The 15000-nt window shown below is 42.3% G+C and overlaps 1 protein-coding gene across 1 annotated transcript in view; it reads right to left on the bottom strand.

Annotated features, from left to right (window-relative positions):
- The window catches only part of LOC101846299 (dynein heavy chain 7, axonemal-like), a gene marked incomplete in the record, with an annotated part of 71001 nt that overhangs the window by 50111 nt on the left and 5890 nt on the right, over nt 1-15000 (bottom strand). The window contains 13 exon segments of the mRNA XM_035971617.1: nt 940-1071; nt 1908-2087; nt 3135-3317; nt 4320-4469; nt 6245-6358; nt 7137-7370; nt 8356-8568; nt 9222-9349; nt 10422-10524; nt 11839-12007; nt 12748-12857; nt 13431-13622; nt 14328-14489. Of these exon segments, the coding sequence (XP_035827510.1) occupies nt 940-1071; nt 1908-2087; nt 3135-3317; nt 4320-4469; nt 6245-6358; nt 7137-7370; nt 8356-8568; nt 9222-9349; nt 10422-10524; nt 11839-12007; nt 12748-12857; nt 13431-13622; nt 14328-14489 (2070 nt within the window).

Below are 15000 nucleotides of genomic sequence, written 5' to 3'. Positions count from 1 at the left end.
AGTTATTGGTATCAAGTGAAAACTGATTTATTTGCTTTGCTTCAAAAGAAATCAATCCGTTTATCTTGAATAGAACTCAAGGAAGTGAGGTTGCCTGGTTTCAGTGGTGAAATTAGTGAGAAAATGGCCGCCAAAGTTGGGCAACTCTAGTAGCTAAAGAATCTTTGAAAAAAAAGGGACATATTTTGTGCCTTTAATCAACGTTTTTCAGTAAAGTTCACAAGAAAATGTATTTTTATATGGACGTGAAAGAGGTTCAGCCGAAAAATAAAAATTCGATCAGAACTTCCAAACTGGTGGAAAAAATGCCTGTTTCTGCGATTTCGTTATTTGGACGAACGCCTCATTTCACCACGCTCACAATTAACGCAAGGAGATGAGGTCCAGATGGAGGATGCGAAAGTCAGAAGCCAGACAGGAGTCTATCATTGTTTTGGTTCCATTTTTCCATAAAACGAGAAGACCTAACAAGAAACCAATTACTCGTAAAACACTTTGTTATTATGAGACAATGTTTATTCCACCACAGGAGGTATATTCCCATTATACCATCAGTCCCCTGTGCCGGTGGCCATCTGAATGCAAGCACCATCGGTGAAAGAAAAGTTTATTTCTAAACACACATACTTATGAACAGACACCCGAAAGCTTCTCACGTACGTGAAATTTCTTTTCGTGGCACTTATTCGGTGAATCGTTCCAGGTAGTTGAACTACATTCGAGAACAGTAACATTACAACGATATTATGTTTGATAATTCGAGAGCGGGTGTCTGAGTGGGGGTCGCCTGTTTCAGAAGTAGATTTCATTTTGGTTGAGTTTTTAAATTTAAAATACATACCTGCTCTTCAACACTTAGCTATTACTCATTTGTCCTAATTCTCGTAGCACATGTGAAGCAGAATATCTTTGCACCCCCCCCCCTTCGCAAGCACTTACTTGTAGCCACATGACAATCTCTCGGTCATCCAGCTGTGTGATTTTGGCGTCGTTGTGAAACTCTTCCATGTTCGCGTCCATGAGATTCATTAGGGAGAATACCAGGTTATGGTCAGTAGTTGGGGACAGCTCCTACATCGCAGAAAACATATTTTGTTTGAGCAAAGTGAACAACAAGACCATGACGTTGGCCGTTTAAGAGTTAGATCGACGGGATAAAGTATCGCCACGCTCATAAGATAATTGCCGTAGTCATTTTTGGCCGGTTCACAGTTTTTGGTTCTGGCATGAGAGGCAGAGCCACCTTGGTGAGAATGGACAAATATAAAATCAACTGAGTGTACCAAAATCCAGTTGTTTCACAGAGTCAGTTGTTGGAAAGTACAGTTTTCTTCATTTTCTCAAAATAGATAAAAATATGACTAGGGCATTTATCTTCTGAGCGTGACGGTAGGTCTCCCGTGAAAGAGAAAGCGTAACGACTCAGAAAACTAGATTTTCTTCGCAATCCGAAAGTGGTACCTTTCTTATCATTCGCCAGTATTTATATCACAGCACCGTGTACAGTGCCCCGTGTATTCCACGTACCAAGAGACACTGGTAGGAATATTGCTCGCGTTGTCTTTTTACAGCGCAAAGCGCTCTCTCTCTCTCTCTCTGCAGTTTTTGTTAGCATCTGACCTACGTAATTGGTGTAGTGATGGTAGTAATAACGCGATTTACCGTAGCATTCAGAAAACCTAAACTCTATTCTCATGTGGGGAACATTTTTATCTAGTATATCTTTTTCTTTCTGCTAGGATATTGTATTATCTGCCCCCCCCCCCCCCCCGCCCCGATCACACGTCTCACGCATACTGGTCCCATCAAGCAGAGTCGAACTCCGCCTCCTAAATTCTGATGACGTTTTGACGGAGGAGTATACACCCAAGGCCTATAAGCCACACACCTGGTGGTCAGCTACTCACCTTAATCCCTCCCCGCCGCAGCAGAGCCAGACCTGCGTCCACAAATCTTTCGAAAAGATCTGAGACCAACTTGCGCATCCTCTCCAGGAAAACCGCCGGTTTGGCGTGGAGCCAGGACTTGACCAACGGTCTCCAGCCTAGGGTGGAAGGCTCCATGTAGATCATGCCGCAGCGGGAGACCTGTCTCAACACATGTTGTTATGTTGTGTTGTGGTTATTATTTCATGTAATACTTATCCACAACCACACGGTGACCCCATTTGGTGATCCAAGATGCTGTGCAATAGATCAAGCAATTCGAAATGGGGTGGATATCAAACTATTCTTTTGACACGTTTGATTCACGTGTTGGGTATGTTTTCTTTTTATTGTGTTAGTTTAGTTTAGTTTGTTTCCTTTTTGCTTTATTTTGTAATTTACAAAAATATCCAGGTTAGTATGTCATTTTGAAGGATATTTAACGATGTTCTGTCGTGTAGTGGGTAAGGGCTTCGCACGCAGACAACCCAAATTTGATTCCCGTGTAGGAAGAATTTTTAAAAATCTAATATCTCAATCTATTGCCGTGAAGTTGTGTTCCTATCAACCCGGTTTGGCTCCGACGGGCAGGGTGAGAGAGAGAGAGAGAGGGAGAGAGAGAGAGGGAGAGAGAGAGAGAGAGAGAGAGAGAGAGAGAGAGAGAGAGAGAGAGAGAGAGTCGCTTGTCGTTGCTGTTGTTGTTCTGTTGATGTCGTCAGTGTGTAGTCAGTTTGTCAGAAGAAATGAAAAAAAGGCAGACCACGTGAAAACGCCCACCACATACCCACATTGAAAGACACACACACACACACACACACACTCACACACACACACACACACACGCGCGCGCGCACACACACACACAGAGAAAGGGAGAGAGAGTCAGAGAGAGACACACAAAGAGAGGGAGAGAGACACACAGAGAGGGAGAGAGAGAGTGAGTGAGAGAGCGAGAGAGAGAGAGAGAGAGAGAGAGAGAGAGAGAGAGAGAGAGAGAGAGAGAGAGAGAGAGCAAGGTAAGACGGAAAGACCAAAATAAAAGCGGGACAGAAAAGAGAGTAATACCCCCCCCCCCTCCCGCTAACACGCCAGCTCTCAGAGAGGCAGACAGACAGACAGACAGACAGACAGACAGACAGACAGACAGACAGACAGACAGACAGACAAATCCAGAATCATGACAAGAGGCACTCCTGGGCTATCAAGTACCGTGGCGGGCGAGGCTGCCTCCAGGTCCATGGGCTCGAACATGAGGTTAGTGGTGGGCATGAGCTGAATGATCTCCCCTGACATGAGGCAGAGTTTCTTGTTGTCGTCCAGAACTGTGTTCATGTTCTCGATCCACACGGCGTCCACCGGCCCGTCAAAGATGAGCCATTTGCGGTGATGATTCTGTCCAGAGAATCCATGGGGAACATCAGTATAGATTTAAAATGTATGGGTCAAGCAAATTAGTAAATCCCCCGTTCTTAAAGTACGTTTCTTTCGAACGTGGCGTCACGGTATCCCTAGAAAAAGTGGAGCCACTGGTGTGCGCGTACCAGGTCAAGTAAGCTCTGAATAGAGATTTAAAGTTTACTTGCACCACACTTTCACAGAAAAAATATGGTTCAGTTCTCGATTGGAGTTATTAAAAAACGTCCTGAAAAATCCAGCTTGCGATATCTGTACAATAGCCAGCTTAATTCTATTACTTTTAGGGAATGACGTATTGTGTATACAAAGAACAGGAGCCAAGCATATTGCCACCCCCCCCCCACACAAAAAACAATCCCTGTCTTTTTGGGAAAACCCTCACTAAGAATTGTGATCAGAATCTGTGGTAACTTCTATTAAAATGGGTGCCAGTTTAAGAGGATACTTTTCTTTGGAGTTTACCATCTTGCAGCTCACCGTCTTTGATAACAGGAACCATTTACGTAATCTAAATGGTATGAAAGAACATTTATATTCTAAGAAACTGGTAACGATTTTTTCTGTCTCTATGGCCCTCTTACTAAAGGAATATAATGATATATCATAAAGAACTTTTTAAACAGCATCTTTTCAACAAATAATCATGTAGGCAAATACAGAAATGGCACACGCCAGCCGAGATCTTATTAAAAGTAAAGTTGTTCCCGCATCCGCGCCGGACATTGATGATTGCCTTGTTGGTGAGACAACATCCTGGGCCTTTCCACGCCGCCTTTACTTCCCCAACTCGAAGTCAGGTATCCATTACTGCTGGGTGGACAGGAGGGGGCGAAAACATTCCATGTCCGAACCGAAGCTCGAGCACAGACTTTCCGCTTCGAGGTCATATTCTGGGCCTCAAATTCAGAAGCAAAAAAGAGCATCAACGATAAACCACGCCAAACTCCTTTCTAGCGGTTTTTTCCCCCTAGGACTTACGTTGGAGATGGCGAAGTTGCGATAGCACACGGCCAGCACACCGTCTGACCACTCATGGGAGACAGGGTCAAACCTGCCGTACAGCTGGCCCATCGTAATGGCTTTAGGATTGATCACCGAAATCTCCACACTGTTCTCCTCCAGCAGACCCTGGGAATTAATGGGAGTTTTGTACAGATTTTTTTTTGTTTTTGTTTTTCTTTGCACTTTTTTGTTTGTTTTTTGTTGTTGTTTTGTTTTGTTTTGGACATAAAAAGAAGTCATTGGTCAATTAGTATTAATGAGAAACAGGATCACAAACAGAGATAGCAGGTTGATCAGAAGACAAAGACGACTTTTGAGGTTAACTTCCCATTCATCAAAGGTAAAAATAAAAACCAACTGTACCTGTCAGGAGAAAAATGCGTTCACTTGGGCACTTTTAAAGCAGAATTTAGAAAGCCAGCTCTCGACTCGGGTTCGAGGACCCTGTGTCGGAATCTCCGCAACTTCTTGTTTAAATAAGACTCCAAAAGAATAACTAGGAAGTAGAATATGACTACTGTATATCATTAAGACTATAACCTGGTTGTCAACTTGCTACCTACAGCCCCCTTGCGAAATTCCCAACATCTGCCACTGCACTGTGTCTACCTACTAAGGTCCTCTCTTCACTTGTCCTGGCGCGCTGGAATGAGTTAATACTAACAAGGTCACTTTACAGAGACTGTGCCCACCATTTCGGAACTTCATGGTGACATTAAAGGTAGTTCCAGTAAGAAACGGGATACCGGGTGCCTACATCCCTCGTGACTTATCGGAGCAGAGGAAGATAGGATTAATGATAACATTAAAAAACACCTCTAGTAACAGACGCATGTCTTCTTAATAATTATATACAGTAGCTCCATCCCACATCATCACATATCACCACCACTACCGTCATTTCTAAAATCATCATTGCTCTAAGATCTTGAACATCTATATGTAACAGTTACTTGTTATAACAATTATGTACGTAATACACTATTGGACACTATCATACGCACATTTTTTACTAATCAGATGGCGTCAATATCATAGAAATGGGCAAGGGACAAAAAAAAGAAAGAAAAAAAAAAGAAAGCCGGCTCCTCTGTGTCACTTTTCCTAAATTCTTGTACCCTCTATAATGGCACACGAAATTTTTAAATTAAAATGAAATATGAAACCTCCGTTAGTATTTCGATTGGTGAGTAGAAATTAAATCTGAACTGATTCTTTTTGTGCCTTCAATATAATACCCTCGACAAACACAGCAACCGCAGAAATAGCAGCAACAATACGACATTGCCGACATCATTAACAACAAGAAGTTTTGAATTTAAAAGAGAAATGCATCAACAATATATATATATATATATATATATATATATATATATATATATATCAGGCTTTTCGTATCAGGAAAAAGAAAGATATGAATTAACAACAAAGGGACAATTAAATAAAAGAATTACTTACTTTTGCCACCCTCCAATCACCAACACTAGTAAAAACAACAGTGTCACGAGTGAGCAATGAAGAAACTACATCAAAATGAATGACTAAAACAAGAATAGACTAGATCTAACGACGACGACAACAGCAATAATTATGTGTTGATGTATATAATTATTAAGAAACGGTGGCATCTCTTCGGGGGAGGATTCAGGGAGGTTGGACTGCCTCACCCACTACCCAAGGGAGGTGGTGGCCCTGGCGAAGAGCACGCTCTTCGGGGCTCCAAACATTTCGAACGGATAGGCTACCACACACACACACACACACAACAACAACAACAACAACAACAACAACAGCAACAGCAACAGCAGCAGCAGCAGCAGCAGCAGCAGCAGCAGCAGCAGCAGCAGCAACAACAGCAACAGGAAGAGCCACTACTGTGTTCTGAAGTTAGAATAATCAACCTGTTGTTCAATTCTGCCAAGGGCGTTGGCGAGGGATCTGTAGGCCGAAGTTTTCCCTCCGATTGGGTCGCCCACTATCATGAAACCGTGACGGACGATCATCATCTCATAGATCTGCCAAGACAGAAACGTCTCCTGGGCTGTTAAGATTTCTTTTAAAATTTTCAGTTTAAGTTTTTGTGAAAGTTTTACGAGACTTCCAACATAATTTAGTCATATTAGTGCCGGATATCATAGGTGTTTCTTGAGAGTAACACACAAAGAAAAGAAGAAGGACAGAGAAGGACGATAGGTGTATTATAGGAAAAAAATGACAGGAAAGAAGGGGCAAACTACACCAGAGCACCCACCAACCATCCACTTTGCAGTTCTGTGACTTGAGGTGTTGACTTGCTGCCAGTGCCTACTGAACTATACAGTAGATATTTCTTGCTGCTCCATATGCAACCATTAAACATGGCCGTCACCATATTAGAAAATAATTTATCTTCATATTATCTTTATACTATATTTAAAATATCAGTAGGAACGGAGTAACAGGTGTATAAAAATAATATATAAAAATTAACTAACCAATCTTTTAGAAAATGATTAATTAGTACGTTAATAGATAAATTAATTTATTTTAAAACGTGTAATAATTGTTTTCTGCAATAACGTTTCCCCCTTCATTGTCCTCACTTTCCAAAAGAAGTAGGGCATCATCTTCTTTCTTTTGTTCTTTCTGTAATTCTATGTCAATAGTATTAACTTTCTATTCGCTGAAAAGCACAAAAGAGCCAATGAATTTAAGGTATTGCATGATACCTTTCATGCTTGAAGGTGAGGCAAAATGGGTCCCACCCCACTATAAGGATATCATTACACGTATTATAATTATGAATTGCACTACCTCTTGTATCTTTGTTAGGAAGAAAGGAGTACACTGAAAATTGTATTCAATGCAGGCGGCTTGCACGTTCTCGTTCATGATCTTGTAGTCTGGCTCGGGCAGGTGAACCCCGGGGAAAAGGTCAGAGGTTATGCCAGCAAACAGCGGCAGGTCCTGTGCCAGGAACTTGGGCAGATTCACGTCAATGATGGAGCGCAGCATGAGGATGTTCTCGTCTTCCTCTGGATAGCGCAACTGTTTGGAAAACAATGTAACGATTTTAAACGAAAGTAAGTATTTGTCGCTTTCATGGGCACAATTAATGATAATTGCAACATTTTGTCTTGTGCTTCCATCTCTCAACTTTCAGCTCGGGTGCTGCACCGTACTCAGCTACAGTAGGCTACTGTGAGCTCTGACAGACAAGTTCAAAGCAACCCGCCAGTTGCAATTATCATTAATTGTGCCCATGAAAGCACAAGACAAAATGTACTTCCCTGCGCACTCATGTCCTAAGTGAGCAACGGTAAGGAGCTAAAAAAAAAAGCTGAGCACGATACAGCAAACCTAGCTGAAAGACAGACGCGCTCACGTCTTCTGTTTTCAGTGACAAAGAGCTATACCACCTCGCCACTAAGTCCACAGGGACGAAACAGACGTCGCATAAGCTCTAAAATGTTTCAAAAGGAGAAAGATCCGTGAATTGTTACACGCGATTCAATCTTTTTAACATGGCGTGTGAACAATAATTTATAATACTATTGATAGAGGCTTCAGTTTTCATAAGGGTCCCAGCTAATCTGGGTTTGCTCCTGAGAAAAGCGGAATGGTTTCGATTAATTAAAAAGTGCCCCCACGAGTAGGGGGAAATAATCTTGCAGCATTACAACTGCCCTCCCCCCCTCCCTGCAGCCTAAAAAAAGATTAATTTTTTTCTTTTTCAAGAAGCAGTAGAAATTGACTACACCAGCTACTTCAAATACGACTAAACAAGGTAACTGTGTGGACAAACTTGTGGGGTGTTTTTTTTTTTTTTCAAAATAGAATAATTGGGACTTTTAGAGTAACTAAGGAAACTTTAGTAGCAATTTTGCCGACGTTCCGAGGGTCCTAAACAAACAAATAAAGAAGCCAGCACATTGACTCCCCCACAACTCCCCCATGAAACAATGGCACAACCTAAAGATTTCACACTAAAGTAGAACGTTTAGTTTTGTTATATTGTTTTTGCTTCTTTAACCTTGAGGTTCCCTGCAGCAGTGAGAACTGACTTCACGGCTCGCATGCCATAATCGTAGTGGCATTGAGAGGAGAGCTGCTCCGAGCACAGTCGATAGACAGCCACGATCTTTATCGAGAGCGGCCGAGCGATGACGAAACCGCACGAGTAGAGCGAGATCTCAGCGATGAGGGCATAGTCGGGTACCATCATGGCCACTGTTCGGAACAAAGCCTGGTAAAAGTAGGAAAGGGGGGTGTGGGGGTGGGGGGTAAATTTGTCCATTTACACTCTCTTTTGTGAAGAGATGACCGCACACGTTTCAGTAGCAATTTAAAAAGCAAATATTTGTTCTAACTATTGACAAGCAGATCGAAAGATATGAAGTTACTTCGGTATGGAGTAGATAAAAGAGTAAGACAATAGGCACTTGAAAAGTCTTCAGATAAAGAAGTAAGACATATCAATAGCACCTAGAAGTGGCCTCTAAGTATAAATCAATGTACTCTTATTCTTTTTCTTTTTCTATGCCAATGAAGACAGTTAACTGGAAAATGAGACAACCCATAGCTTGACGATATTCGTAACCTACGTTTAGAAACCAGACTGGATTCAGTTGTGCAATTTTATTCAGTTTAACTCGTGGCATTTTTCTTTGCACCCCGAGAACAATGAATGCGTAATTCGGGACCTATGTCAATGTGCTAACAAACGCAAATATACACAAGAAAGCTTGCACTTGATTTTCACAAGGACAGAACATTTACACCCTCGAAGACACACCTACCCTAGTGTGTCCAAACTCTTAAGTAAGTCCCTTTCAGAGTGTAGCAACCCCAATAATTAATATCCAGCCCTTTTGCCCCTCATCTCCCCCCCCCCCTGACCTTTAAGTTATCAGGCAGCTCGGAGCGGCCGGCGTAGCCAGGGTTCATGGTGATGAAGACAGAGCAGGTCGGGTCCAGCTTGATCTCCGTGCCCTCGAACAGAAGAGTGTCGGCGCCAGAGTTGATACCTGGTGAGATTAACTCATTGAGGAAGCGCATTCTGGCCATTCGACAACGTTTGGTGACGTGCTGCTTTGGAGCACTTTAGCAAGACGAAGCGCGTCTTCGTGGTTCATACAGATTATGCTATTATTTTTTTTCCGTATCTGAAACTTAAAAAAGCAGACAACGACGTACATACTATAAAATACATGTACACCAATCCATTCTTTGTATATTATGATCAGTCGAAATGTGCAGCTTTAGTCGGCTGCTGATTGGATAAGTGTATGTTGCGCTGTTTTAGAGTTAAATAAACGTATTACGGTTCATGACGTCAACATACTTTATTTCGCTGACACGTGAAAATTTCCACCACTCAGCTATAAGTTAAGGAAGATGATTATCTGTGGTGTTTTGGATGCAGAAGCCGCTAGTTCGAGTCCTGAATCGAGAGGTTATTTCTGTCTGGCACTTCCTTCTGAATACTGGTATGCTGTGTCTGAAAGGCAGCGTTGAAGCAGCCCGTCTCCTAAATTGTCTCTGTTGTGTTGACCGAATTTAAAGCATTTAAAATTGTTGTCATGGTGAAACTCGACAAGGGTTCAGCTCAAGACAAACGTTCCAGGGAAGTGTCCGACTGCTTTATCTGAGAATGTGTTTATCTACTCAATCTGTCTATTATTAACTTGTCGGTCTTCTACATGTACAAGCAACAAAAGGCTTCGCAAATAGCTCAAGAAGAATACCTGTCAGGCTTATCTGCTCATTTTCTATCTTTTCGTACTTTGCCGATTTCATTGTGCATGGCAATCATCTATAAAAAGATGACGGCAAGGATACTTGAAATCAAAACATAGCCTTTGGAAATGGTTCCACAAAAAGTAAAAAAGTGCTTGCATGCTCATATCTCTGAACCGGCATCTTTAGGTAGCGTTTATGTGTTTCGCCGTCGTCCGCAGATAAAGGTGAGCTCGATTCCCACGTGGAGAGAATTTTCATCGACTATCTCGGTTTTTCTGCAGCCCATCTCCTAAATTATCTAACTATATCAATGGGAGCTACGTGAAAAAAAATCTACAATTGCATATTTTGTTTCACCTCTCTGAATGGTGAGGATCTGCTGGGCCACAACAGACAACACCTCCAAGTCAATCCGATTAAACTCGTCAAAACATGACCAGGCCCCGCACGAAGCCAAACCCTGAGGAGACAGAAGGATTTCTTTTTGGTAAGTGTTTTACGGCGCTGGCAACAGCATTGAGGTCATATGAATGCGCAGGACACGTTGAGCATTTCCAGTTTGGTAGGAATTAATTTTGAATGGCCGCCCAAGTGGCGACTGACGCCTACTCTTATCGATTTTAGGACCACCGAGGTATCTTTAACGTGCACAACTTGTTTGCACAGAGGACTTCCGAGATTTTTTCTTCCTCATACTAAATGAACAAGCTAGTGTCGATCTCAATACTTCAACTTTCTTTATTTTTGGTTTTCTGCTCGACCGTGATTTAAGTGAGTTTGTTGGAGTTCAAAGAGAGCGTAATATCTGAAAGTTGTCACATAGTACTGATAAATTTCAAAGCAATAAGTTGTGAAATTTTTAAAATTTAAAAGAACCAGATAGATACGGCCCTCAGCAATCAGAAAATGCATGGCCTTGGAAGGAATGTCCATGTATGCAAGAATGAGGTATGAAGAATGTGATTTTGTTACTTTCATGTGCCCTGAAAGGATGGGTATCATGCACAAGTTATAAAACATCACTTTCCATGACATCTCTGTAAAAAAAGATGGTTTTCGTCTCTTTGGCAAAGGTAAAGGACTGCAGTGGAAAGACCCAATGATAATTTTACAGTTGAAAATAGAATGGATGATATTTCAGTCAAAGTATGGTGTTGTGTTTTCTATGGTTGTGTAATTAACTGGTTACACAAAAAACATATGGTGCTGGTGGTTCGATGTTTCGCCATCGCACACTGAGGACATAAGTTCGATTGTGTGTGTGTTTGGGGGGGGGGCAGGGGGGGGGTAATTGGGTATCTTTGTCTGTCTACCGGTATGATGTATCCCTTTCAGCTCGGGTTGGCCCTAGCAAGCAGTGCCTAAGCAGCCTGCCTCCTAATTCATACGGAAATAATTAATAAATTGGTGCGTAAAACACCGACAAAGCAAAATATGCAGTGGCAAGGTGCTGTGCGCTTTTAACATCCCCCTTTTAGCTCTACACAGATATCTCTTGATATTGCCTACATTAATACATTTGCCTGCGACAGGACGTCACCGCGTAAGCGAGAAAGACATGAAAACACCCTCAAAATCTATAAAGCTTCTTAAAAAAAGATGAGAAAAACACTTCTTCATAGACTCGAACAGTGTCGTCGTTCTCTTCGCTCTTGTCCCAGACCAGCATGGTACAATAATGTACCAACGAAGCAAAACTACTTGCGAGCTAAAAACCAATTTCGACCCGTCAGTCCCACCGTATCTGAAAGGGCTGCCCCCCCCCCTCCTCCACCTTGAAAAATTTGCCGAGTGCGATGTAGTCGAGCCCGTCTGAGCAGTTGAAGACCACGCACTGTTTGGCCACGGCCTTTGCCAAGTCTTTGGTGGTCTCTGTTTTCCCTGTCCCAGCCGGACCTTCCGGGGCACCTCCGAGGTGAAGGTGAAGAGCTCCGAACAGAGTTCTTGTGGGCAGAAAGAGAAGGAGTGAGGAGGGGTGGGGTGTGTGGGGGGGGGGTAAAATTTGGTATAAGAATCTAGATTGAAAAGAGCTCGATTAAGTGAGAAAGACAAAAAGGATTAATATCTTTTTAAATCTTTCTGAACATCTTAAGACTTCAAATCGTCCCCAGTAGGGATCCAAGAGCCTTATGAGAAATGTTTACACAATATATTATGGAGGATTTCAATGCTAATCTTATAGCTAAAATGTCACCCATTTTATCCATTCCCAGTACCTAGGGCGACCTCTCTGCCGTCAAGAAAGTTTGTTTTCGGGAACTCAAGCTTAAAAGTTAAAAGTTTGTGCTCAGAGCAAATATCAAACTGGAGGGGGACAAGCCAAGCAAAATACAGAAGTAAATGAAATAAGAGATATACTCACCAAAAGTTAAATTTGTGGTGATATCTTTAACAGTATTTTTGTTGTGATTGAATTTCTTTTTTTTTGCAACGAGACCAAAACAGTTAAAGACGGCAAAGAAGACGTGCTCTATGATTCCCTCCAGTGTATAGGATAAATGTTTTCGTCTATGCAGACGGTCAATTTAGCTTACGATGGTCTCAAGGCTGTCTTCGTGCAGCTTTTTTCGTGGGTATGTTTTTTCTGTTTAAAGCGCAGATTCTGTCGCAGTGCCTGCAGTGTAACCTCGCCCCAAAGATTATGCGGTCTCTGACCCCCTCTAACGATGCCCCACAGAATTACCTGTAACACCTGTCTGTGAGAGGTGTGATGACCAGGCGACCACTGTTGCCCAGGTATTCGTAACCGTAGTTCAGTTGAGAATTAATCATGCGAGTAACCATGTTTTCATCCTGAAAAAAACCCCCAACAGTTTGTGGAGAGAAGTGACGTTTACACAGTTTTGGCGGTTACCAGTGCTTGCGTCGGTCAGATAGAAGGCCACCAAGCCGTCAACACACACAATGTAAAATACTGAATACTGACAAGAAGTGGGAAGATGAGAGCGATCCACTCAGGGTAGGGAGAGCGGAAAATAGGGGGTGGGGTGGGGGTGGGGGGTCTAAACAACAGGAAGACATGACAGACGAATGAGAAAACAAAACGGCACGCTATTGGTATCCTCCTTATACTCTACATATTCCCTGTTACACAACAAAAGGGCGCTTGCCGTTACTTAAGCTGGTGTCATGCTAGAAAATGGTGTGTGTGTCTCTGATTCGAATCCCCAACAGTGCATTTTTTAAGCACAGTGTAGTATCCTTTAGACAATTTCCAGGGCTTATCCCCTACGAGGAATGGTTCAAACGGAAATTACAGTTTCAAATCAGAGTTGCAGTCGCCAAAGTCCAAAGTCTGAAATATAATTTTAGGCTCTCCGCCGTGACACTGAATAAAAAGGCGCTTGTTCGATTCCCTTGTCTTACCTCCCAGTAGTAACGTAGCTGACTCAGCCACTTGAAGTCTAGAGGACTGGTGAGCTCTTCCTCCACTATGTTGGCCAGCACGTCACGCGCGTGAACGTCCAGGACGATCAGAGCCTGCAGGGTGACTCGGTTTTGTTTGGATAGTTTGCCTCGGACCAGCACAACGATGTCGTCGATTTGTTTGTTGTTCAGCTGAAATGTGAGTGTGGGGTGAAGATATTATGTCGATGTGAAAAAATAGAATAAAGGAAGAGCTAAGTGCTAGAGCTGGAAAAACTAAGAGATTTGCCAAATGAAAACCTTTTACGTTTATTAACATTCTTGCCCTTCCCCTCCCATTTTTTCCTTTACTAAGGAGAAGGACCCCGGAAAAGGAACGGGCATTATGGGGAAAAATGAAGGGAAGCCATCATGTAACGCAAAAAGGACACCATACATACATATACGATGATTACACACGTTGCTCTTACGCTGCACGCAGTAAAAACTGGTTGCTTTCCACAAGAACGCTCTCATTACATATTGTTATGCAAAATCAAAAACCCAACATCTTTCAATATGTGACATATAATCTGCAGTTGTAATGCGTTAAACAAATGACTATACATAATTTAGTGCTTAATTTGTGTTTTTCCCCATACCAAAATCTTTCTTGTGAAGTACAATCAACATCTAAAAAATAGTCAAAATTCTCTTGAATCGTCTCAAAGGTGTCAACAACATACTATGCTAACTACTTTTCAATCTGTATCAAGTAAGCATTGCCTTCGTTTTCTTTTCTTTTTAATGAAAAGTTATTGTCTGAAAAAAATAGATAGTAAAGATCTACAATCTTTAAAATGTAGCCTTTTGTTTCATAAAACAGAAAACAGAACAACAAAAAAGCATGTCTTCTACCTTGAGGTACTGCTCCATTGCCCGTGAACCGTTGGTGATGGCCTCTGTGACGTACGTTGTCCAGTATGCCTGACCCACACACAGAACGGCCTGCCCTGGCCACGCCGTCACCCATTGGGATCGAGGTTCAATAACATACGCGTCCAGAGCTTCTTTGATCACCTACAGAAAGTATGCAAGAAAACTAATGTCAGTTTCTTTTCTTTTTAATTCTGTTTAATAAAACATAGCTGATTGCTATTTGCATCGAAAATTTTGATTTGCGTGCGAACAACAAAGAGCAATTTGAAAGACAAGACCAGAGACAGTTCTAGTTATAGATGACTTACGTCTACGTAGACACAATTTATATACCTAGGAGATAGGCTGTTTCAACCCTGGCAAGCATAGCCAAGCTAGGACTAAGCAAAGCCATGCGAGGACCAAGCAGAGCCAAAAGCAAAGCCATCCTAGAATCAAGCAGAGCCAAGCTAGAATTAAGTAAAACCGAGCTAGGATCAAGCACGACCAAACCAGGTCTCAGCGTGGCATTACGACCCAGGAGACAGAAGGAGATACCCTAAAAAGAAACCCTCCGACAAGGGAATCGAACTAATTTTCTGTGTACGACAATAAAGCGCTTAACCACGCCTCAAACGCAAGTAATGAAAGACAGCCGTGGGCGGGCGGCGGG

The sequence above is a fragment of the Aplysia californica genome, unplaced genomic scaffold (assembly GCF_000002075.1).
Source record: "Aplysia californica isolate F4 #8 unplaced genomic scaffold, AplCal3.0 scaffold00472, whole genome shotgun sequence".
Taxonomy (NCBI): Eukaryota; Metazoa; Mollusca; class Gastropoda; order Aplysiida; family Aplysiidae; genus Aplysia; species Aplysia californica.
Note: the sequence above shows the minus strand (reverse complement) of the source record. Positions and strands in the feature narration are given on the sequence as shown.